Raw genomic sequence first — 25,093 nt, forward strand, 5'->3', positions numbered from 1 at the left:
CAACAAAGGTATTCACATTCCACTAGGTAGCTAGAAAGGAACTCACAGGTATTCTCTATGTGAAAGGTAAGGATCCTGATTCATTTGGCAGCTGCTTTGAATTTTTTTCTTTAATTGAAAAGAAAGTACATTAAATTTGAGAAATACTATTCTAAGCTGCAGGTCCTATGTTAAAATGGAAAAAAGTTGTGGAGGGATGAAACAGATTTCTAGAGGGACAAGGAAGACAAAGTGGAGGAAAGCTCAGGAAGCCAAGGAAGGAGGAATTCCTGGGCATCGGCCTCCCTGCAAAAATCATTCGGGCAAAGCTGGGGTGATTACGGGGAGCGTGCAGATGCCTTAAAGGTCAAGCATTGAAATCTGAGGAGCTGGAGATGCTGCATCTATTGGATGTGTGTACACTGACACATGTTTATATGTACACATGTAAGTGTGTACATGTACATGGGCACTTTGGGTAACTACACAGTTTGAAGCAAAGTTTTTTTTTGTTTTGTTTTGTTTTTGAGACAGGGGTCTCATACTGTTGCCCAGGTTGGAGTACAGTGGTTCAATCACAGTTCACTGCAGCTTCCAACTCCTCAACTCCAGTAATCTTCCCACCTCAGCCTCTCAAAGTGCTGGGATTGCAGGCACAAGCCACTGTGCCTGGTTCTGAGGCAAAGTTTTTAAATAAAACTTTAAATTATACATCTTTATTTTATTTATATCACAGAAGAAGGTACTCTCCCGGAATATACCTTTTTACTAAGAAAAGGAGACAGATTTTTCATCTTTCTTCCTATCCTGTGTGACCTGGCTATTCCTTTCCACGCAAACTTTCTCCTAGAAGCTCAAGTTCTTGTTCTGCAACTAAAATGAACATTTTTCTACATCCCTGTCACATTCACAGGTTATTTTTCTCAGTCTTCATATTTCAGGAATGCGTTCCATTTAGTTAAACTGATATCAGGCAAGCTACTACTGGCTCATTGTGACTTGTAGTGTTGCTCCTTTTAGATGACCTGCATAGATGTAAAACATGTCTTTTAATCATGCCTCCAGAGAAGTGGCGAGCAGTAGAAATTTTGGGTATTGTAGAATGTTGAAAGAATTAATAAATAAATACATTACTAAACCATTACATTACTATGAAATGTATTATTTGTTATTAAGTTACAAATTTTAAATTGTTAAAACGTTAAGAAATTATTGATAAAAGAAGAGTGAATACTTAGAAAACACTAAGTGCCCGGCACTGTTGTAAGTGCTTTCTACATATATATTTAATTCTCAGGAGAACTCTATAAACTAGGAACTGTTTTGTCCCCATTTTGCAGATGAGAAAATTGAGGTGGGGAGAAATTAAGCAACTAACCCTCTGCCTGGCATCTAGGAAATGATAAGAGTCAGGATTTGATCTCGGGAGGCCTGGCTCCTGGCTCCAGAGCCTGTGCTCTATCAGAGACAATGACATTTTTTTTTCCCATGGGAAGAAAGGAGGTGAGACTGATTGCTGGAGACTCTCAGATTACTCCCACAGGATAGTCCTGTCTGCAGTTTCTCACGGGAATTAGGCAGCCTGCAAATGAGATGTATCTTGGAGCTTTTGTTGTGACACTCAGAAGTTACATTACCTTTCTATTTCTCAGCTTTCTCTTAAACAAAACAAGGAGAGTGGGACTAGATAGCCTCTAAGATCTGTTCCAGTTCTAAGATAACATAGTATTAGCATTCCTGCACTAAAATGCTGATCACTTGCGTGTGGGAAAGAAGCAAGTCAGTTCTTCCTTCTACACCACTGTGCCTGGTCCCGAGGCAAGCCAAGTTCAGAAGTCAGAGAGGGCCTGGGTGTTTGCATTTTCCACAGTGACCTCAGTGGGTGTTTGGGCAGCAAAAGTATTCACATTCCACTCGGTAGCTAGAGAGGAACACACAGGTATTCTCTATGTAAAAGGTAAGGATCCTGATTCATTTGGCAGCTGCTTTGAATTTTTTTCTTTAATTGAAAAGAAAGTACATTAAATTTGAGAAATACTATTCTAAGCTGCAGTTCCTATGTTAAAATGGAAAAAAGTTGTGGAGGGATGAAAGAGATTTCCAGAGGGACAAGGAAGACAAAGTGGGGGAAAGCTCAGGGAGCCAAGGAAGGAGGAATTCCTGGGCATCGGGCTCTCCGCAAAAATCATTCGGGCAAAGCTGGGGTGATTACCGGGAGCGTGCAGATGCCTTAAAGGTCAAGCATTGAAATCTGAGGAGCTGGAGATGCTGCATCTATTGGATGTATGTACACAGTCGGATCCTCCTTCTACACCCTTCAACTAGAAGCTGCAGCGTAGGGTGCTGAGTAGACACCTGTAAAGAACTGGGAGCAATAAATGAGGGTTCGAGCTCCAGGAAACTTCAACTTCTACCTAAGAAGCGTAATAGAAACACTCTTACTAGGTGCCTACTGTGTGCTGTGTGTTTTAAACAGGTAGTATCATTTAATTCTCATTGCAAGCTTGTGAAGTAGGTAGTATGTCTTTAATTAAAAAAAAGCGGCAGCTCAGACGCCCCAAGGGACTTGCCCAAGATGGCCCAGCTAGTAAGTGATTCAGGCAGGATTCAAATCCAGTCTGCCTGATTTCAAAGCCCACGCACATTGCACAATCCACACCTCCTTAAATATCTCGTTCGAATCATTTTCACTGCAAGCTTACGGGGTATTTTCTCCCCATTTCACTGACGAGGCAAGTGAGACTCAGAGTGGTGAGGTGACCTGCATAGGTAGGGTGGGAGAAAAGCCTGCGGAGCGTGTACTGTAGCTTGGCCTCCCTCGGCTCTGTCCCCAGCAAGCGGGTCCCACCTTTCCCGGTCCCAGCCCCACGCACCGCCCGCTCGGAACTACACTTCCCGGCAGAACGCGGGCGCGCGCACGCGCACCGGGGCCTCCGCCATGGCGACCGTGCTGTCCAGGGCGCTCAAGCTGCCGGGTAAGGAGTCGCATGCTTGCGACCACCCTGTCCCCGCCGGTGTTGGAATAAGGGGAGGCGAGGCTCTGGGGGCGAGGCCGGTCGGGCCCTGGCCTCAACCCAGACTCAGCTCCAGGCGCCCGGTGCCGAGGAGGGTGCAGTCCCTGGGGGCTGGGGTCTCTGTGCCACCAGAGGGCGAGAGGGGCGCCCAGCGGGGCAGGGGTCTCGGGCGCGGGGCGAACCCGGAGACGCGCGGGGAGAGGGCGCCGAGCAGGTGTTACGGCGGGGAGTGTCAGAACGCCGGTCGCCGCTGTCCCGAGGGGAGGCTGGCGAGAGGAGCATCCTTCCCGAGCGCCGCGGACCCGGCACCGCAGGGACTCCGGCGCCTTCTGTCTTGGCTGGACCTGGGCGGGGGCGGCGGGACGGCGAGTGGCCCTCTGTGGATCATCCCCTCCACCTAACGGCAGCAACGACGCATCCATGAGGCAGGTGGGACGGGTATTTACGTCCCTTCCTAGTTTACAGAAGAGAAAATGAGAGTTATTTGGCTAAGTGAATTGTCCAAGGTCTCACAAGTATTGGGAAAGCTCGGCCTTGAACGTCAGGGGTCTTTTCACTCTAAATCCTGAGCTTTTGATTCCACTTGGTCAGTCTCCAGCTGCCGAGATTAAGCATGGGAAATGATTTGGCACCTATAAGTTGAAGATAATGTATGGAATCTTCTTTAAGGCAGCATTAGGGGTGATGACAACTTCCAGAGCTGATTCAGTACTTTGGGCAGCAGCTCCAAGTTTTTTTTCCTTTTTTTTTTTTTTTCCTCCTAAACCTCCAGAGTAGGATTGTACTGTTAGAAACTTGATATTTAAATAAAAGTATATTTATTCCACCCAAGTAAATTTTAAACATTAGGCTTTAGAAAAATTGATGGCTCTACCTAGGTAAGTTTTAAGCATTAAGCTATAAACATTTATTTGCTGATAATTTGTATTAGAGGGAAAAGCAGTTGCTTTCATAGCTATCTCTAGAGAGGGCTATTTGGGTTTTGGTTGGATAGCTAGTTTGAGCTTGCAGGGGGATTACAGGGTCCTTGTTCTCAAGGAGCTTCCAGTATGCTACCCTGAAGCGAACCTTGCCATTTGGATGACGCTAGGTTGGATATTAATTTGCATTTCTGTCCCCAGACTTCATGACCTCAGACAGATTATTATTTTTTTTAATATGGGCTCATTGGAACATTGGAAGGAACACTGATAGTATCTGCCTTGGAATGTGTGCATAACACTGGAATTAAAGGAGAGACGTGGCCCTTTACCTGCAGGATTAATTTTTTACTTTTTTACTTTGTATATCCTTAGTGTAGAATGATATCCTCCCAGAGGGGTAATAAGATGTCAGACACATTTAGCTTTATTTTTTTTTTTCTTTTAGAGTCCTTTTTTTAAAATTTCAGTGTAGGTCATTGTTATTCTCTAAGAATGAGAATGCATGAAAATCTTGCTTTAGCAACTCTTGAACTCTTTTGTGTTCTTATGCCCAAAGGCTGTGGTGTTATTACTCCCTGGAGTATTAGTCGTAGGAACTGGTTGGGGTTCCCATAGCCCAGTCCATGGGCCTGTTTGGCAGGCAGCTTGGCCCTGAGCCCTGAGGTATGCTTGATGCTTTTTTAGGCCCAGTTATAGTAGGCATGTGTTCTTTCATGTGATGTGGGTTTTAAGAAAATGTTCACTTGCGTTTTTCCTTGTCTCCTTCTTGCCCTTTCTTCTTCCCTCCACCCAAAATACTGTTTTTAGTTTTTGCATAGGTACAAGTTGTTTTTATGTAGCTCTTTTTGGCTCCCCTGTAATTGGGGTCCTGAGACTGCTGTCCTGTTTGGGCTACTGTGTTATGTTCCTGTAGTTAACATCCCCACTGTTTTCTTTGTTTGTTTTGTTTGTTTGTTTGTTTTTTTGAGATGGAGTTTTGCTCTTCTTGCCCAGGCTGGAGTGCAATTGTGTGATCTCGGCTCACCGCAACCTCCGCCTCCTGGGTTCAAGCAATTCTCCTGCCTCAGCCTCCCGAGTAGCTGGGATTACAGGCATGCACCACAGTGCCCAGCTAATTTTGTATTTTTAGTAGAGACAGGGTTTCTCCATGTTGGTCAGGCTGGTCTGGAACTCCCGACCTCAGGTGATCACCTGCCTTGGCCTCCCAAAGAGCTGGGATTACAGGCATGAGTCACTGCGTCTGGCCCCAACATCCCCACTGTTTTCATGTGTGAGGAAGTCAGGATGGAGTGGTGGCTGAGAGCATGAGACAGGCTCGGGTTCAAATCCAGTCTTTACCTAATTAGTTGCTTAATCTCTTTAAGCTTTAGTTTCCTCATCTGTAACAATAACATTATTATGGAACATTCACTCTATGCCACACATTCTACTACATATTTACCTCCTAGGGTTATCTGAAATAGTAAAGGAGATGGATGTACTTAGGAGGTTTAGTAACCTCTGACATATGTTAATTAGTCAGTAAGTGTTAGCTGTTGTCATCAGCAGTGTGCTCATTTATGAATGTGATACCTGAAGGAAGACTTGATGTAATAGTGAGCTATTGACAGATCTCAGCAGTCTTGTTATGAAAGAGCAGTTTCGCTAAGCTCAGGAAGGAAAGATGTTTGGCTCACATGCATAAAATGAGGTTAATTAGTAGCAGAAGGCCAATATGACATTCATAAAGCCTGTAGGGCAGCTTATCTCCTAAGTATATATATATTTTTTTCCTTAGGCCATTTTAAAGTTTGAAGGTCAAACACTGGAGGGAATATCAGAGCAAAATGATTTTTTATGATTTATTTTGTTTGTGTAACTTAGTCTTTATATGCCCTTGGGTAAACTAACCCATGATATGAATTATTTACCTTTAGTTGCAGTAGAGTGTATTGTATAGTATATGCACAGTATAGTGTATACTATAGTATAGTATATGTTATAGAATAGTGTATGTTTTAGTATATTTCCTGAAAACATTTGGGTATGGTATAGTTGCATCACTTTCGTATTTGTGTTTTCCTCTCTACCATTTTGGGAATCCTATTATATTTAAGCAGCATCTTCAGTCTTCCTAAGAGGAAAAGCAATAGCTGTGGAAAGCTCATTTATAATGATTTGTTATGAAATCAGTGCCCTCTCCCTTATTCTTTGAAAACCTTTCATTCATTAAAAATTTGGGTGGTGGCCGAAAGTAGCAAGGAAGCGAGTGAGTGCTAAGTGCCCTAAGCTTGGAAGCTGGATTTGACGCCTAGCTCCTCAGCCTGAGTAGGACTTAAGGCAAGTTGGTGGACTTCTTTTAAGGCAAGTTGGTGGACTTCTTTTACTTCACTCTCTCTTATTGTCTTTCTGTAAATAGATAGAAAAAAATATTATTAAAGACTTCTCTAATCAAAACTTGTAGTCTGTAATCCTTAAGTGGAGGTTTGTTTTTGCACTATCTGAAAAAAAAAATTAGTATAAAAGTATTTATTCCTCTCAAAAGGCTGGCCAAGAACTGGCCCCTAGTCTTCTGTAATGTAAAGAAAGCATAGGAATATGATAACTCAGAGCGCTTGTGTGCTTGTCTTTATATTTTGGTGATGTCATGGCTGGGTCAGAATGCTTGGACATCAAATTGCATGTTCTTTCTCTGAGGACTTTTTGGACATTGCTCCGCTATCTTTTAATAGTGTATGTTACTATGGAGAAATCTTTGCCTGATTTTTGTTCCTGTCATTAGTGACTTGATTCTTTTTCCTTTGGCCTGGCTGCTTATAGGATTCCTTCTTTGTCCTTGAAGTCCTGTGCCTTTACTAGGATATATTTCAGTATTGATTCTTCTGAATCAGTTTTTCTTGGGACTCTGTGTACTCATTATTCTGCAGTTTTAGGTCTTTATTGTAGGAAGTTTTTTTTGACAACTCTTTAAAATACTGCTTTTGGTTCCATTTTCTTTTCTGTTATCCTCTTTGGTCATGCATATATTGGCTCACCTTTGTTGTCAGTATCTATCACATTGTTTCTAGTCTTTTTAAAGCCTTGATTTTTTTTCCATGGGATCATATGTAGCCCGTACAGACTTTGAAGCCAGACTGGTTTTGAATTGTTACCTATCACTTGCTGTTTGTCTGTGGGCCAATGTATTAGTCTGTTTTCACACTGCTGATAAAGACATACTTGAGACGAGGCAATTTATAAAAGAAAGAGGTTTAATGGTCTTACAGTTCTGTGTGCCTAGGGAGGCCTCACAATCATGGTGGAAGGTAAAAGGCACATCTTACATGGTGGCGGCAAGAGAGAGAATGAGAACCAAGCGAAACAGGTTTCCCCTTGTAAAACCATCAGATCTTGTGAGACTTATTCACTACCATGAGAACAGTACGGGAGAAACTGCCCCCATGATTCAATTATCTCCCACTGGGTCCCTCCCACAACACATGGGAATTATGGAAGTACAATTCAAGTTGAGATTTGGGTGGGGACACAGAGCCAAACCACATCCGCTAATTACTTAAACTTCCAAGCCTCAGCTTCCTCATCTTGAAAGTGAAGACAGTAATGTGTCTACCTCACATAGTTGTTATGAAGATTTACTGAGATAAGAATTTTTTTTTGAGACAAAGTCTTGTTCTGTCGCCCAGGCTGGAGTTCAATGGCATGGTCTCGACTCACTCTAACCTCCGCCTCCCAGGTTCAAGCAATTTTAATGCCTCAGCCTCCTGAGTAGCTGGGGTTACAGGCGCCTGCCACCACACGTGGCAAATTTTTGTATTTTCAGTAGAGACGGGGTCTCGCCATGTTGGCCAGGCTGGTCTTGAAGTCCTGGCCTCAAGTGATCTGCTCGCCTTGGCCTCCCAAAGTGCTGGGATTACAGGCGTGAGCCAGCAACCCTGGCCTGAGATAAGACATTAAAAGGGCTTGGAAGAGTGTAGGATAAGTGTTCAGAACTGCCAGCTGTAGTTATTTCCATTACATTTTGCTTGATTTTCACTAGTCTATTCTTTTTATGTCTCTGACTCTGTTTTCAGCAATATCTGTTCCTTTAGCTGATTCCAATAAGGATTTCTTTTCTAAAACTGGTTTGTTATTTTTTTCATTGTTTTCCTGAGTGCTTATTTCAGAGAAGACGATTTTCCTAAATTTCTCAGACTCCACGGGGAAGTATATGTTCATTATTTCTTCCATCTTGTGGTGTGATTTGTCCAGCATTTGCTTTTCAGCTAATCGTTTGTTATGTTTCGTTGTTACTTCTTTCTTGAATATTTGTAGAGCTTTGTGGTATCTTGTGGAATGAGTACTAAACATGGCTCCTTTCTGATTATTACTTATATTTAAATGGGGCAGTTGTTTGACAGCCTGGGTATTGCCAAAGGGGTGATCTAGGGCCGTTGGAAGCAAGAATGTAATCCAGGCCTGTTAAGTCAGCTGGCTCCCCACCAGCACTCTTCCTGTGTGGATGTCTCTATCCTGGCTAGGAGTGGCTTTTCACAGGACTGTAGGCTGCTGGTTTGGCATTTCCTTCACTGACTTTGTTGTGCCACTTATCAATTTATTGCCCCTGAACTCCAAATTCACCTTTGTTGACTGATTTGTGAAAGCGGGTCTGAGCCCTTTTAAATATCAAGTTTGTCCTGCCTTGGATATTGTCTCTCAGTCCTAGGGGACCTTTTAGAGTTCTCTTCTCATCTTTATGTTTACTCTCCTGTCATTGCTTAGTTATTTTTTTTATGTTAAACTTGTCCTCTTTGGACTACTGTTTGGCTTCTGTCTCCTGACTGGGCCCAGTCAGACTGATTATGCCCAGTTACTTTTCTAACCTGCCGTCCTGACAGTGTGCTTTTTGTGAAGATGTCAGCTTGTGCTTTTCCTCACTCGGTCCTACTTCGATTTGACTCTGTGGTGTTGAATGGGGCTCATTGGTGCTTCTGTGACCCCAGACTTTGTCTTTCCAAGCAAGCAATTACTGGTTTGGCTATATTTGTGGAACAAGGGAGGTAGTATAGCTTGTTGGTTAGAACAACAAATGGACTCTGCAGTCAGATGCCTGGGTTTGAATCCTGGCTTTTCTTTTGGCTAGTTCTGTGATCTTAGTCATTTTACCTCTTTAATTTTATTTTTCTTGTTGATAAAATGGGGGATAATAATAATAATAATAATATCTACCATATAAGGTTGATGTGAGGATTAAATGAATTAACACATGCAAAATGCTTGGATCAGTGCCTGGGACAGTAGGCACTCAATACACTTCCAGTTGTCATCATCGTCATCATCTTATTGTTGTCATGATTATTAATTCTGTGAACTCTGCTCATTGCTGAAGATCTGCAATATATGTGCAATATATAACTGCAAGATGTATATGCCTGCTCTTACTGAGCTTTCTCAATTGAGTACAAGTTTCAGTGCATTTAGTTCATAAATTGTGGTTTGGGAATGTGGCTGTTTCCTATTTTGTGTTCTATTTTTATTTTTCTGTATTTGTTTTCCTGGTTTTAGGGAAGACAGTGTGACAGAAATGCCCACTTTTGCCATCATTAACTAGAAGCATGTAATCTTGCTAAACAGACCAATCTGACAGCAGCTTTTTTTCTCAAAGAATGCTTCAAATTGTTTTTATAAATTTCCTACAGATTGGCCGGGCGCGGTGGCTCACGCCTGTAATCCCAGCACTTTGGGAGGCCGAGGCGGGTGGATCACGAGATCAGGAGATCGAGACCATCCTGGCTAACACGGTGAAACCCCGTCTCTACTAAAAATACTAAAAATTAGCCGGGCGTGGTGGCGGGCGCCTGTAGTCCCAGCTACTCGGGAGGCTGAGGCAGGAGAATGGCGTGAACCCAGGAGACGGAGCTTGCAGTGAGCCGAGATCGTGCCACTGCACTCTAGCCTGGGCAACAGAGCGAGACTCCGTCTCAAAAAAAAAAAAAAAAAAAATTTCCTACAGATTTTATAAATTCCTGTAGCATATGCTTCTCTTCCTCCCTGCCTGTGATAGTACATAGCATGATAAAAATGAATTTCCTTTAAACTGTTTTGCTGGGAAGTGTTTTATTAATGATTTCACTTTGACAAAGGTGCTGTTTTAGCCTGATATGTTTGTTGCAAGGTGGAGACTGACTAGCAAGATTGAATTTGATGTCGATGCTAAATTTTTCACTTGGTGCTAAAAATCCAATTGCACAATTATAGGGTGGCTTAAGCATGTGTTCAAAATGCTTGGAAGTTTCAATTGAATCAGTAGGTGATGTGAATGCCAAGAAAGCTCTCAAGATCTTACGTTATAGAAATTGAATTGTTGTTTGCTATCTGGAGTAGGTAGGAAATAGCTCTGCCCTCCCTTTCTCTGGTCAGACTGTACCTGGGATTGTATCTAGTTCCAAGAACCATATTTTAAAAAGCACAGACATATCACATTGTGTCCAGAGGAGAATGACCAGGATGTTGAGGACACCTGAAACAATGCTTCTTTAAGTAATGGGTTGAAAGAGGTGGAGGTGTTTAAGTTGGAGCTGAGAAGAGTGGGGGAGGGCACTGGGGGATACAATACTGGCACCAGTGATGGTAATGATAATAATAGAAGCTAAAATTTATTGTGTGACTATAAGCCAGGCACTAAGAACCAGACATATATTATCTTATTTGATTTTCATCACAATCATATGAGCTAAAAAGAATAATTATTCCATTTCATAAATAGGGAAATTGATGCTCAATAAAGTTAAGAAATTTGAGATTACATAGTTCATAAGAGATATAGCCAGGATTTGGCTTGATGTTTGATTGTGAAGACTTGAGCTCTTAAATACCATATCATATGTCTCTTATGATTGATACTTTTGAATGTTTGAAGGACTTACATGTGAGAGAGGGATCCCAGAAATTGAAACTGGGACAGATAATTGGCAACTTCCTAGAAAAAAATTCTTGAATCAGTGTAAAGAATTGGTTTCTAGATTGGAGGCCAGTGGATTCCCTAATACAGGTTACATTCAGGTGTTTGCTAAGTAACTGGTTGGTAGGTCTTTGTAAGTAGCTAGTTGTAAGTTTGGGATAGGGGTGGGGATAGATTATGTGATCTTTAAGGTCTCTTGCTGTGCTTTCTCAAGTAACTCTAGAGTTGAGAACTCTGTGTGCTTTCCTGTTTTTCAGATATATATATATATTTAAACATTTTAAATTGTCAAAAAATACATACACCATAAAATTTACTATCTTAACTATGTTAAGTATACAGTTCAGTATTAACTGTATATGCACCCAATCTCTAGTACTTTTTCATCTTGCAAAACTGAAACTCTATACTTACTCAGTAACAACTTTTCCTTCTACCTCCAGACCTAGGCAACAACCATTCTACTTTCTGTTTCTGTGAATGTGACTACTCTAGATAACTCATATAAGTGGAATTACACAGTATTGCCTTTTTGTGTGTGGCTCATTTCATTTAGCATAATGTCTTCAAGGTTCATCCATTTTGTAGCAAGTGTCAGAAGTTCCTTCCTTTTTAGAGCTGAATAATATTCCATGGTATGTACATATCACATTTTGTTTATCATGTCAGGTGTATTTTAGCTAAAAAACAAAACAAGAACAAACAATCACTTTAAAAAGTATTAGAGTTAATATTATTCTAACAACCCATGGCTCTGTATGCAAATTATTATGTGTAGAGTTATCTGGGATGGTTAGGGAATGGTGTGCCCTAATTAACCAAATAATTTGGTTCATGGAGTAGAAATACAAATTGTAGGAGATTATCTGGAACCTGTACTGACCCCGTGGCATATTCTGAAAGTACTATTTTGAATTAAGTTTCTAATAATTGATTTATTTTCTTGTAATTTGTGCCCTTAAAAATCAAGTCTAATATTTATTGGGCAAAGTGTATAGCTTTGAAAATAAAAATAAATAGAAATAATTTCTAGTTATTAGGATGACAGATTATTCAGTATTTTCTTTGGATTTTTTTGAAAGTACTTAATGTTATAATTCTGTGGAATGTTCATTTTAAAAAATCTAAAATTTATTGATTTTTTTAATGTACCAAATACCAACTTTAAACATCAAAGGTTTTACTTCCAACATCTGGTATTGGGGGAACCAGCCCCCAATATTTCAACGTAGGTTCTTTCTATTTTCCTTAAGTGTTGGCCGGTCTGAGAAATAAAGAGAAAGAGTACAAAGAGAGGAATTTTATAGCTGGGCCTCTGGGGGTAACATCACATATTGGTAGGTCCGTGATGTCCCCTGAGCCACAAAACCAGCAAGTTTTTGTTAGGGATTTTAAAAGGGGAGGGGGTGTAGGAACAGGGAGTAGGTCACAAAGATCACGTGCTTCAAAGGGCAATAAAGATCACAAGGCAAAGGCAAAGTTAGAATTACTGATGAGGGTCTGTGTCCTGCTGTGCACGTATTGTCTTGATGAACATCTTAACAGAAAACAGGGTTGGAGAGCAGAGAACCAGTCTGACCAAAATTTACCAGGCTGGAATTTCCCAATCCTAGTAAGCCTGAGGGTACCTGCAGGAGACCAGGGCATATTTCAGTCCTTATCTCAACCACATAAGACAGACACTCCCAGAGCAACCATTTGTAGACCTCCCCCCAGGAATGCATTCCTTCCCCAGGGTATTCCTTGCTGGGAAAATAATTCAGCGATATCTTCCCTACTTGAACATCCGTTTATAGGCTCTCTGCAAGAAGAAAAATATGGCTCTATTCTGCCTGACCCCGCAGGCAGTCAGACCTTATGGTTATCTTCCCTTGTTCCCTGAAAATCGCTGTTATTCTGTTCTTTTTCAAGGTGCACTGATTTCATATTGTTCAAACACACGTTTTACAATCAATTTGTACAATAGTGGTCCTGAGGTGACGTACATTCTCAGCTTATGAAGATAACAGGATTAAGAGATTAAAGTAAAGACAGGCATAAGAAATTATAAGAGTATTAATAGGGAAGTGATAAATGTCCATGAAATCTTCACAATTTGTGGTCAGAGATTGCAGTAAAGACAGGCATAAGAAATTATAAAAGTATTAATTTTGGGAACTGATAAGTGTCCATGAAATCTTCACAATTTATATTCTTCTGCCGTGGTTCCAGCTGGTCCCTCCATTTGGGGTCCCTGCCTTCCCGCAACAATCTGGTCTCCATATAGTGTTTTATTCTTTCATTTTATTAATTGAACAAACTGAGATATAATGTATGAAATGACATCACCAAGGCCATAGTGACCCAGAGGTAGACACTAGCATTAATAATTATTCTTTTCCCCTTTTTAATTAGCTGGGTTATGTGGTCTTTTTTATATTTCTTCTGAACAAAAGATTTAACGATAGAGTTTACATTAGTGATAGATTACCGCATAAAGTCTCCCCAAAAGAAACATTTTCTTGGTTGTTACTTGGTGGTAACATGAAATAAAGGCATAAAATCATTCAGTCATTGGCAGTGAGGCCAAGGGGTGGGTGGCTTGGGAGGAGGTGTACCTAGGCTCTTCTGTAATTTCTCTCTCAGCTATCCCAAATCAACACTGCAGGCTAAGTAAAAACAAAGTGCTTGCCATGCAAAGCACCTTCAAGACAAGTCCCCTACCTCTGTGTACTGGCTAGATCACCACCCCTCCCAGAATACTTGTTCAGAAGAGCAGTTTTTGGGGTAAACACTGTTTACTAAAAGATAGACTGAAAGGGCATTCAAATCACAGGATGGTTCTTAGAAGTGAGATTTCAATACATCTTCAGATGAACATTCAGTGTTCAACTTTCTAAGTTGTTTCCATAGAAACAGTTGGGAAGCCACAGATATTGGGCTGTGAGAAGCAGCGTATGGAGAAGAATTGTTCTAAAAGTTTACCAGGAAAGATTAGGATGTCACAGATCTAAGAAAATCTGAGGCAATATGCACATTAGGCACATGGAGAGTTGATGTGGAGCCATGATCTTTTTCTTGAGTGAGATTCAAACACATTAAGAGAGCTTTCTTTTTAAACTAAAGACATTTTAAGTTTGCTAACTTCTGCCTCCTTTTCCATTGTCTTAAACTCATGCAGGCAGTGATCCTGGAGCACTGTGCTTTTGTTTTTCCTTCCATTCCTAACCCCTGCTTCACTGGCTTCTGTTTTACAGATAGCCACCAAGGTTCAAACTTGATGTAAACCTGGATTTTTTTTTGTTTTAGTTTTCCGTGTTCTTCTGGGTATTTACAGTTGCCATATATTTGGTGAGGGTGTCTTCTCCCCAGTTCCCCTTGACTCTCTGTTTTTCTGTATTTTCAGGGAAGAAGAGCCCAGACCTAGGGGAGTATGATCCACTTACCCAGGCTGACAGTGATGAGAGCGAAGACGATCTGGTGCTTAACCTGCAGAAGAATGGAGGGGTCAAAAATGGGAAGAGTCCTTTGGGAGAAGTGCCAGAACCTGACTCAGATGCTGAGGTTGCAGAGGCTGCAAAGCCACATCTTTCAGAAGTCACCACGGAGGGCTACCCCTCAGAACCCCTTGGGGGCCTGGAACAGAAGGCGGCCTCCTCCCTGGTGTCATATGTGCGCACGTCTGTCTTCCTGCTGACTTTGGGGATCTCGATGATCCTGGTGCTCCTGTGTGCTTTCCTGATCCCCTGTCCTCCCAGAGATCTGCACAGCACCTGGAGCCGCCACTTGGGCTCCCAGGGAGGTAAGCTGCAGAATCTTCAGCCCTAATCCTGTGAAACTTCATGCTATGTCTGATTACATTTAAATTTTCCTCCAAATCTTAAAACTTAATATGTGTCATGCGGCATTCCCCACCCTGCCGTCCCCGCTGTGTGGAGGTGGCAAGGAGATTAAGATTTGAAAGAAAACAAACACCTCCAAAAACCTGGGAATCATTGCTCTGTTGTGTCTGTTGGCATTGGTCTTTATTAGATCCAGAGAGGACAGGGCTGGTTTGCTGGATTCCTGCTGTGGAGCCAGCACTGTATCAGGGGAATGCAAAGCTGTAGGAAGGGCTATTTACAGAGAAAAGCAAGGTTCAAGGCCTGGTTGCACCAGGGATAGAGCTCTTGCAGAACCCTTTGACATTCTTTGATGATAGAGGTCTGATCTAATTTAAATTATAAAATAATTTCATTTCCTGTAAAAGATAGTTGCTATCTTTTCTTTCTTGCTCCTCATGGTTAGGGCGGTGCTGTCTGAGTAATTCCAGCTATTCTGTCTCCTTTTTGGAGCAGGCTTCTTTAAAACCTCTTGCTCTGGAATGGGACTTATGTCTCACCTGTGTTGAGTAGTCCTGTCTCTTGTGAACTGGATTAAGCTATCCTCAGACCCCTGGCATCCTCTTGATCTAGAAATGTTTATCTCTGCCACTTCTCTGATCCCAGTTGAATTAGCTTCTGATGAGTTCTGTGTTCTCATCTTTAGTTTCTCTGAAGGCAAGTTTCATTTACATATATTTATATACAGTTTAAAGGTAACAAATTGTTGGTGTGTCTACCACCCAGCTTTAGAAATAGAACATCATTGAGACCTTCACAATCTCTTGTGTGTCCCTCCTGACCACATCCTCCTCTGCCCAGCGAAGGCCTCTGCTATCCTGAATTTTGTGTTGATTATTCCTTTTTCTGTAAAGTTTTACCATGTCAGTATGTACCCCTAAACTGTATATTCATTACTTTTGCTGGTTTTTAAATTTTACATGAATTTAATCATGCAGTCTTCTGTGAACTGCTTTTTTTTTTTTTTTTTTGCGACGGAGTCTTGCTCTGTCACCCAGGCTGGGGTGCAGTGGCATGATCTCGGCTCACTGCAGGCTTCATCTCCCGGGTTCAAGTGATTTTTGTGCCTTAGCCTCCCATGTAGCTGGGATTACAGGAGCTTGCCACCATGCCTGGCTAATTTTTGTATTTTCAGTAGAGACGGGGTTTTGCCATTTTGGCCAGGCTGATCTTGAACTCCTGACCTCAGGTGATCCACCCACCTCGGCCTCCCAAAGTGCTGGGATTATAGTTGTGAGCCACTGCACCCAGCCTGTGACCTGCTTCTTTGTGCCACTTAATTTTTTGAAAACAATTTATTGAGATTCATCTATATTGATGCATTATACCTGGAGTTTATTCATTTTCACTACTGTCTGATTTTCCCTGGTATGACTATCCCATGATTTATCCATTTTTCTGTTGATGAACCTTTAAGTAATACTTCCAGTCTTTTTTTTTTTTAAATAAATAAATGATGCTGCTAAGAACATTTTTGTATATGTTTCCTATTGCAGTGTATAAGAATTTATCTAAGGCATAAACCTAGGAGTAAAATTGCTGGATCATACCATAGGGTGTGTGCATGTTCATTATTAGCAGTTTATGTTAAATTATTTTCCAACATGGTTGTACCAATTTACACTTCCACTAGCAATGTGTGAATTCTCTCCAAATTTGGTGGGCATCCTCTGAGTCCACACTGTTGGGTGGTGGGGGGATGGAAGTCCAGACTCCTCACTAGGCCTCTGCTGACACCACCCCCGTGGACAGGAGGGAGAGGGCTGCCTTGTTGATGCTAGTTGGGGTGGAACTCCTTTGGTCCTGCTAGATGAGGATGACAGTCCTTGCCCCCACCTGGCTTTCTCTGACATGATCCTGATGGTGGTGGTGGTGGTGGGGTACCTTGTTACATCCAGGAGAGGGTGGGAGCCAGGCTGCACGTTCAGCCTTTGCTATATGAGTGGGTGGAGCTGGGCCGATAATTTTATCTGTTTGGTTGGAGTAGAGCAGTTATTATCTAAAACTTTCCTGTCTTGCTGGACTGCACCTTTCTTGGGCTTTTAGCTAGGGAAGCCAGCCTTTTCTGGGGCTTTTTTTGTCTGTACCTGTGGTGTTTCTGGGTTGCTGGCTTTTCCAGCACCCTATCTGGGTATTATGAGGCCAAAAGAAAACCCAGGGGACTCATCACCTTGTCATTCCTTGGGTCTTGCAGTCCCTAGCTGGTCTGCTTCCTTCTCTCTGCCTTTTAGAGTTGTCTTATGTTTGTTTTATATACAGTGTCCAGGGCTTTTCCATGCACTTAGCAGGGGGAGTAGGGAGAGGTGTGTCTACTGTACCTAGTCGAGGAACTGGAGTCTGCCTGGTGTTTATAGAGCTACTGGCAACAGAGAACTGGTTTGTGGTAACTTGCTCAGGACCTTTTTGGTTTTTTATGTGTATAACAGGTGGGGACCTGTCTCCATTGGAATTGGCTGATGTGAATGGAGATGGCCTGCGTGATGTGCTTCTCTCCTTTGTGATGTCAAGGAACGGGAGTGCAGTAGGTAAGAGACATGTTTTTTCAAGGCTGCTACAGGGGCACTGTCAGCTAGGAGAAAACATCAGAGCTGTGTCCCAAGTGGTACTGCAGAGAAGGAACTGCAGTGAACAGAAAGTTACCATGGTTCTGGCATACATGAAAACCCTCATCAGAAAGCTTCCACAAAGCTCAGTCTAAGAAATCGGAGGGAGTTAGAGCTGGAAGGAATTTTTAGTGGTGACCAGGCCAGTGAAGAAACTGTGATGCAGAGAGGAAGTGACTTGTCCACACACTTTGCAACGAACAGTGTTAGTCCTCAGGTTCCTTGGGTTTTCTCCTGGTTTTCCATTGCCTCTTAGATTATAGTGAACATTGACTTTATGCTACCCTCCTATCCCTGGCAGAAAACTTTTGTTCATAGACTTATACATCTTTACACAAATACCTCTTGGCCGGGTGTTTTCCTTTCCCCCTTCAGTTTACACTTGTAGACCTGCTGTCCATCCTGCTCTCTGCATGGGGAAGCTGAGCTGTATGGATGGTATCAACAGGCTTCCTTGCCTGCTGGTCTCCTTTCAATGGGGAGCACAGCTCCGGAATGGGAGGGGAGTAAGAGTGTGAGGGGAGGTATTCACTCCCCTGGCTCCCTCCCCGCCGGGGTCACCGCAGGATGGCTGCTACAGCCTTGACCCTGGGTCACAGCTCGTTTCAAGGTGGCCCTCCTATAGGACTTTCCTTTTCTGGATTCCAGTAATTGCATCCTCTCCTTGTGTCTTTGTTTGGGAGCCTAACAGTTCTGAGGGTCTGCACTATCACTTGTGGTGTTTCTACATGCTGGCCACATCTTTGTGAATAGTCTCCTTAAGAAACCGTCCACAACTTACCCTCATTTAGGGTGCTGTTTCTGGGATCCCAGCTTTTACACATGTCAGCTGTAGAAAAAGAAAAAATGCCTTCTGATTTCAGCCTAAGTACACAAGGCTTTTGGTTGATCCTGCAGCCTCCACTACAGTGGAGTCAAACTGCAGCCTGTGAGCTGATGCAGGGACCTAGTTTGATGCTGAGGATGCCGTAGTGACTGCTTTTAAGTCATCTAGGCCTTGGAATACATGTCTAGGTGTGTTTTAGAGAATTCTAAACCACATCTCTTACATTAGTAGGAGTGGCTTTCTGAGGCCCACGTGAGATGTGGAAGCAATCTGGGTGGAGATCTGCTGTAGAGAGCATCTCCAGCCTAGGAGTAGATTTCCGTGCAATCAAAACTTGATTACACTTTTCCTGCCCGTGACTTCTGAAGTAAAAATCTTCCCCATCTACTTAAATTTAGAGATGTTTTTAGTCATTTGGTATCTTACATAGTTTGCTTCATACCAAGACTCATAATGGCAAGGCCGTGGGTTTGGACACAATGTGGACCAGGCTGATTTGGCCACAGACTGTACAAATAAGGATATAGCGAACATATGGTGCTTTCTATGTGTTAATACACCATTGTCAGCACATAACGTATGAAGGAATTTATCCTTCCACACAGTCCTGTGAAGTAGACCCATTATTATCCCCCTTTTGCACATGAGGAAGGTGAGACGTTGTGAGGTTAAAGAACTTGCCCAGTCCTACTGCTGGTAAATGATAGAGCTGGGGATTCGGATCCAAAGAGTCTGGCTCTGGAGTTCATGTCCTTGACCCTCATGCCAAGCTGCTGTGCCGATAACCCACAAAGCTTTGTGCTACTGGACACAGAGGGATTGAGTTTTTTGTCTATTCACTTGTTCCTTCATTCAGCAACTCTGTGTTGATACTAACTGTGCGGCAGCCACTCTGCACCTTCTCTAGAGTTCTGATGGTTACACACAGACTGCCGAACAAGAGGAGCCTGGCTTTGGCCTCGAGAAGTCATGGTCTAGCAGGAAGGGGTAATCCATCACCATCTGGGAAAAGACGAGTCAGAGCATTGTAGGATGGAGTAGGGTCCTCCAGTAGGAAGAACCGCACAGGATAGGGATCCTAACACCTTTGAGAAGCCTGGAAGTTACCATATACCACCTCTGTTTGTCATATATATCTTCTGGCAACAGGGTCTGAAACAGCCAGCCATTGTTTGTCACTTGTTTTTAGGTTGTATATTTAATTAGTCGTGCTGAGGAATAGGTAGAAGGAAGCTCTAAAAGTTTTGTTTCCTTATCCATATTAGTTGTTGCTGAAAGTGGGAACTGTATGAAATGAGTCACGTGTCCCTATCCTGAGAATGAATGTGAAACTGACAAGGGAGAAAGTTCTGAGTCTGATGTAGTAATTAAGTGGCATAAAGGCTTATTTACTAAGGACATGGCTACTCTAATCCCTTACCAGCTGTACTTGGATCTAGGTATTAGGTCTTCCCAAATATTTTTTCCTGACTGGGACCAAATCAATTGATTCCATAGAACTCTAGACTAGCAAGACCCACTCATCATTGCTATATGTAATCTTCTAGTTTATTTTTTCAAAAAAGAAAATATTTTTCTGCTCTCAGGAAGCATTTATTAGTGATGAATAGAATTCAGGTATTTTGCTCCCTGCACTGCACACGTTCTGGATCAGTCTCATGTTTCCGAGCATATCTTTTCCTCCTGGTTTTTTGTTCTTAACTACTTTTTCGCATTATTGATTTTGCTCCTGTCTCTTATTAGGCAAACAGTCGGTTGCTGTAGGTGCAGAGATTAGCGAGACAGTCTTTCCCCTTAAGGATATCACCATTTAGTTGGGGCCGAGGTGGCAGACATGTAAAGAGAAGTGTTGGGAAAGGTGCAGAAGCGGAGATGCATTCGACAGTGTAGAGGAGGCCACAGCTCTTGTCTTACATGAGAAGCGTGTTCAGCAAAGATGACAGGCACTCTGTGTTCACATCTTGCTGCCAGAAGTGTGAGAGGGAGCTGAATACACAAGTGTGGTTGCTGCCTTACCACCATCCACTTGCAGTTTTCTGGCCTCTTGTTCATCTCTGCCTCTTATCTCCTCTGCCTGCTTTCCTTTTTTTATCTCTCTTGTGTGCTTTTAGGTGTCTCAAGGCCAGCTGCTAATCTTGTATGCCTTTCGGGGATGAATGGCAGCACACTGTGGTCTAGTCTTCTCCCTGAGGAGGCTCGAGATATCACATGTTTGGAGCTGATGCCAGGAAGCTTGGCTGAAACCATCTGCCTTGTGACAGGGACACACAAGATGCTCAGCGCATTCAATGCAACGTCAGGTAAATACCATTTACCACAAAAGAACTTTGCTCCTACGAGCCATGCTTTTGGATTGGAATAATCTGTTGGGTAGGGGACCTTTTGACTCTCACATGGTGGAATGTCTGATTTACTGATCTGGAATATGGTTATTAAGAGAAATGAGAGAAAAGGTTTGGGCAGATTGAGTAAACAGATCCATGGTTCAACCTGTTTGGTGATAGGATGGGGCTGGAACTGAATTACCCAAACAGAAACTACCCTGAGGCCTTTGGTGTGTAAATAGTCTCCCAACTCTGTTCTTTGTACAAAAGACGACTGAACTTTAATTCTTCATATTTGATATACATGGGGTCCATGTGTAAATTTGGCATTAACTACTTAAAAAAATACGTCAGTGAAGAAATAAAGGTTTGTTGAGGCTTGTTGACTGGCCTTTTAGCTTCTTACTGCATTCAGACATACATGACAAAAGGGAATGAAAAAGAATAACATGTCCTGAAGGCTCTTACAGAATCCTAAGTATACGGCCCATAGGCTTAATACTGCTGGGCCGTGTGCTCACGTGGAGCAGAATAAATAACATCCTTCCCAGGTTTAGAGGTTGGAGTTTGGTCGCGGGGTGCTTCTGAGTGAAAAAAACTGGGATTTGAGTTAACTGTAGAACTGAAGCCATGTGGAAAACTTCCTATGATGCTGTGGTGCTTACTTATGTGACCGTGTGGGGGAAGGAAGCAGAGTGGTCTGGTCGGCTGCCCCTGGATGGTTCCTTAATAGTTGTTATAATCTCTAACAGACAGTTCCCTCACCCCAGGCAAGTGAGCCCTTCTTTGTTGGAAAGGATTTAGCACTTCCATTTTATCTAAAAAAATCTAGGTGAGAAATCATTGCATGGATTTGTTAGCCAGATACTTGAGGATTCGGATCACACTGCCTGCTCCCTCCTCCTCAGTAAGACAAAAACGAAAGGCAATAAGTAGGTAGGAGTTGCTGTCTGTTGTTCAGCCCATTGCGTCTTTCTTTTCTGGCCTGGGAACATGGCATCTGCCTTTTCCAAAGGCAAGAAGTTGTCATAGTGACCAGCCTATGTGTCCTTCCTCAGGGAAAGCCATTTGGACTTTAAACCCAAACTACTTGTCCAACGGTACCTTGGCTGCCCCAGTTGTGGTACTGCCAGACTTGGATGAAGACGGTGTTCGGGACCTTGTGGTTCTGGCCATTGGGGAATTGCAGGTATGATCTCTATTAAATGTTTTTTGTTTCTTATGGGGAATGCTTCTATTTTAGTTGTCTCAGCTCCTAGTGTTACATTATAAATGCTGCTTGAAATGTTCTTTTTACAAGGGTTTAGGTTTAAGTAAATTCTCTTTGTGAGGTTAAGTGAATACTTGACCATTATGAACCCATTTTCTCTGGCAGCCTCATGGCTCCGTGGACTGGGGTGTAGTGGAGCTTTAGAGTTAGTTAGGTCTGTATGCGAATTCCACCTCTACCACTTTATATCTTTGAGGCCTTGGGCAAGCCGTGGAGCCTGTCCAAGCTCTGGTTTCTTCATATGTAAAAAAGGCATGTTATATCTACTTACATCATTGTTACGAAAATTACAGCTAACATATTTAAAGTGCCTAGAGTAGTGCCTAATTTTTACTGTGTATATGTATTTTTAGTTTTACTGTATTATATATATGTACATTTTATGTCAATTATAAAACAACAGAACAGGCTGATACAAAGTTCATAAAAGATACATAGGAAAAAATCTAAGTCAAGCAATAATAACAACAATGACCAAAGAAAGGAGTGTCGTAATCTAGGCTGTGACAAGGCAGACTTTGATTCAGGACAGTGGCCCTTGAATTATGGTCCTAAATTATGATTTGCAGGAACTTCAGTGTACTGGTTACTCTGCACACAGATAAAATAAGAGTAGTCTTTCCCCCAAATCACAGGAAGGAATAAATTAATGAACAGAATGATCTCAATTTTAAGTTTTTATTCTGGAAGCGTTTTTCAGAGCTTTTGTCAAAGTTTCTCTAAGACTTTTTCTCAGACTTCCTAGTGTGTCTGCCAAGGAAATGCTTGTGCACAAAAGAGTCAAACAATCGGCAAAGAATGTTTGTGGAATAATGTGGATATGGCTAATTTTGCCTCATTTGATAACCTATTTTAATTTTAATAGACCTTATGTTTGCTGTTGTGATCTTTGTATTGCATATATGGAGTAGAGTTGTAAATTCTGGAGGTGAAATTATGTAGAATGGAATGAAATCTGTTAAGATTTTGTGGCTTTCTGCCAAGAGTCCCCCAAACTTAAGAGTGCCCCATCAGTCATGAGTTTTGAGGAGCACTGCTCTGGCACACTAAACTCTCCCTCACATTTGCAAGATAAAGGCAGGATCCAGAATGAGCTAAATTTCTGAAGCCTACTTAGTTTTAAGGGTTTTAAGCTTTAAGCATACTTTATGTTCGTTTTCTTCAGCTAGCCAGTTGGTCTCAAAGTGGACCTGAACCAAGGATTCAGGAATTATTCATGTAATCTTTTTTATCCTAGCCATTGTGAATAAAGAGATTGGGGACTAGGGAAAATTTGAATTATTACTTCCATCAGGGAGCAATTCTTTGAAGGGAACATATGGGGAGACACGGCAAGCCATTGAACAAGTTTTTATGTCGTGATTGAATTTAGAAATCTTGGTCTAACCATCCCGTCTGGCCACTTATTAGCTGGTGGTGGTTGGCAGGATAGTGGCTCAGGCCCTTGGGGACCCTCCATAGTAAGGAGGTCTCCACTGGAGGAAGTGGCTTCTTGCCCACTCTTACTCTGTGCCCTTTGTGTTGGTCTCCACTCAGTGTATTCCCCATCTTGCCCTACAGAATTTACTTGTTTTCACAATAGGGTACAGCTAGGGCATAGTCTCAGTTCTGCTTGAAAAGTGGTAGACAGTTCTAGGAAAACCTTGTAGAGGCACTAGGTATATAGCACAGCAGCTTCATCCTTGTACTGACCTCTTTTGACCTCTCTGCCAGCAACAAGGGACCCCAGGAACCTGTATAAGCTCCTGAGATGGAAGACTCTCTCTTCACAAGGAAGGAAACCTAAGTCTGTGACTTATAGTGATTGCATTCGTTGATCTGGGTTTAGAGTGAAGTGGGCTTGGAGAACTGGACCTGGTTTTTGATTACAGGAACTGATAAGGTCTAGAACATTAGTGGGAAGGGACCTTGAAGACCATTTGGTTAACTTTCTCACACCATGCTGTGATCTCTGGTTCAGCATTACAGACATGTTGGCACCCCCACTCTCTTGGCGCACTCAGGCTGATGGGAATAACACTAATTTGTGAGGCGGTCCATTTCATTTTTGGGCCAGCTCCAGAAAATTCTGTCCTAAGCAGAAAGAAATCTGCTTTCTCATAGCTTCCACTCATTGTTCCAGCTTCATTCCCATAGAGCTACTGTGAATGAGTCTAATCCCCTTTCTATAGGAAAGCCCTTTAACCATTAGCCTAGTCCCTCTAAGCTTGCTACTCAGGACTAAATATCCCCATTTCTCATACTGTTCCTCATGCAACCAGGAAGTCCAAACCCCTCTTTTTCTTGATTTCTTTCCCTTTGCATTCTAGTTTGTCCAAATCTCTTTTAAAATGTGGCACTTATATCTAAAAACAGCATTTTATTTGTAGTATAATTAATATATCAACCTAAGGGAATTGTTTCTTATTTTGATGTAGACTCTGTATTTCTGTTTTTGCAGCCAAAGATCATAATATTTTTTCTAAGATTTGCTTTCTGTTTGTAATCAGCTAAAGTACCTATATCTTTTAATGATTAATTATTAATAGACCAGTTTATTTTTTTCTGGCAGATTTTGACTCATCTTCCAGCCTAAGGTTTTTTTGAATTTTGAGTTTGTCATATGCCATATTAGCTATCCCTCTCAGCTTTGTGATAAACTTGAATTCTATTCTTTCAAGTCGTTGATAAGAATGTTTAATAGGAATGGGGCAATAGCACAGTGCTATGACATTCCTCTAAAAACCTCCCTCTAGGCTAGTATTGATCCCATAAGTACCTTTTCCTGGTACATGGCAAACCACATTTCTTTATCTTGTCCATAGAGTTCATGATGATAAACTTTGTCAAAAGCTTTACTGAAGTCAAGATATCAGTAAAATCCTCATATTTCTTAACTGGTGACTCTACCCCCGAAAGAAATCCTCTAGAGCTGAAGTTGGCAACTGTGGCTTGTAGGTTAAATTTGGCCCACTACTTGTTTTTATAAATAGAGCTTTATTGGAACATCCTCACACCCATTCATTTATGTGTTGCTTATGACTGCTTTCACACAAGAACCGCAGAGTAGAATAGTTGCTACAGAGATCATCTAGCTGGCAAAGCCTAAAATATATACTATTTGACCCTTCACAGAAAAAGTTTGCTGTTCTCTCTTTGAGAATAAAGTTAATGGTGTCCAGGCCAGACATCTAGTGTTCTGATGGGAGAGCACTGCCTCCATTAACTCTAGCTGGAACCAAATATTACTGGGGATTTCTGGTATTGAAGTAAAGACCCAGGGGCCAGCCATCCTATGTTAAGCTGTAGGCTAGAATTCTGTGCCTCAGGAGACTATTCAGCAAGCAACAATTCTGCTTCAGAGAAGCTGTCTGAGGTGCTTTGAAGATGCCCTTTGCC

General features: G+C 42.1%; 1 protein-coding gene across 4 annotated transcripts in view; it reads left to right on the forward strand.

Moving 5' to 3' along the window:
• Positions 1 to 511: 511 nt before the first annotated feature.
• Positions 512 to 25,093, forward strand: part of FAM234B (family with sequence similarity 234 member B) — an 80,429-nt gene continuing 55,847 nt past the window's right edge. For all 4 annotated transcript variants that reach the window (XR_010129302.1, XM_063693818.1, XM_031000807.2 and 1 more), the window contains exons 1-5: positions 512 to 2,954; positions 14,218 to 14,613; positions 17,119 to 17,217; positions 20,233 to 20,421; positions 21,504 to 21,634. Coding sequence is in view for 3 of the 4 variants with exons in the window: in XM_063693818.1 (XP_063549888.1) it covers positions 2,918 to 2,954; positions 14,218 to 14,613; positions 17,119 to 17,217; positions 20,233 to 20,421; positions 21,504 to 21,634 (852 nt within the window). In the remaining variant the exon portion in view is untranslated. The remainder of the gene's footprint in view (positions 2,955 to 14,217; positions 14,614 to 17,118; positions 17,218 to 20,232; positions 20,422 to 21,503; positions 21,635 to 25,093) is intronic.

Source organism: Gorilla gorilla, chromosome 10 (assembly GCF_029281585.2).
Source record: "Gorilla gorilla gorilla isolate KB3781 chromosome 10, NHGRI_mGorGor1-v2.1_pri, whole genome shotgun sequence".
NCBI classification, from domain to species: Eukaryota; Metazoa; Chordata; class Mammalia; order Primates; family Hominidae; genus Gorilla; species Gorilla gorilla.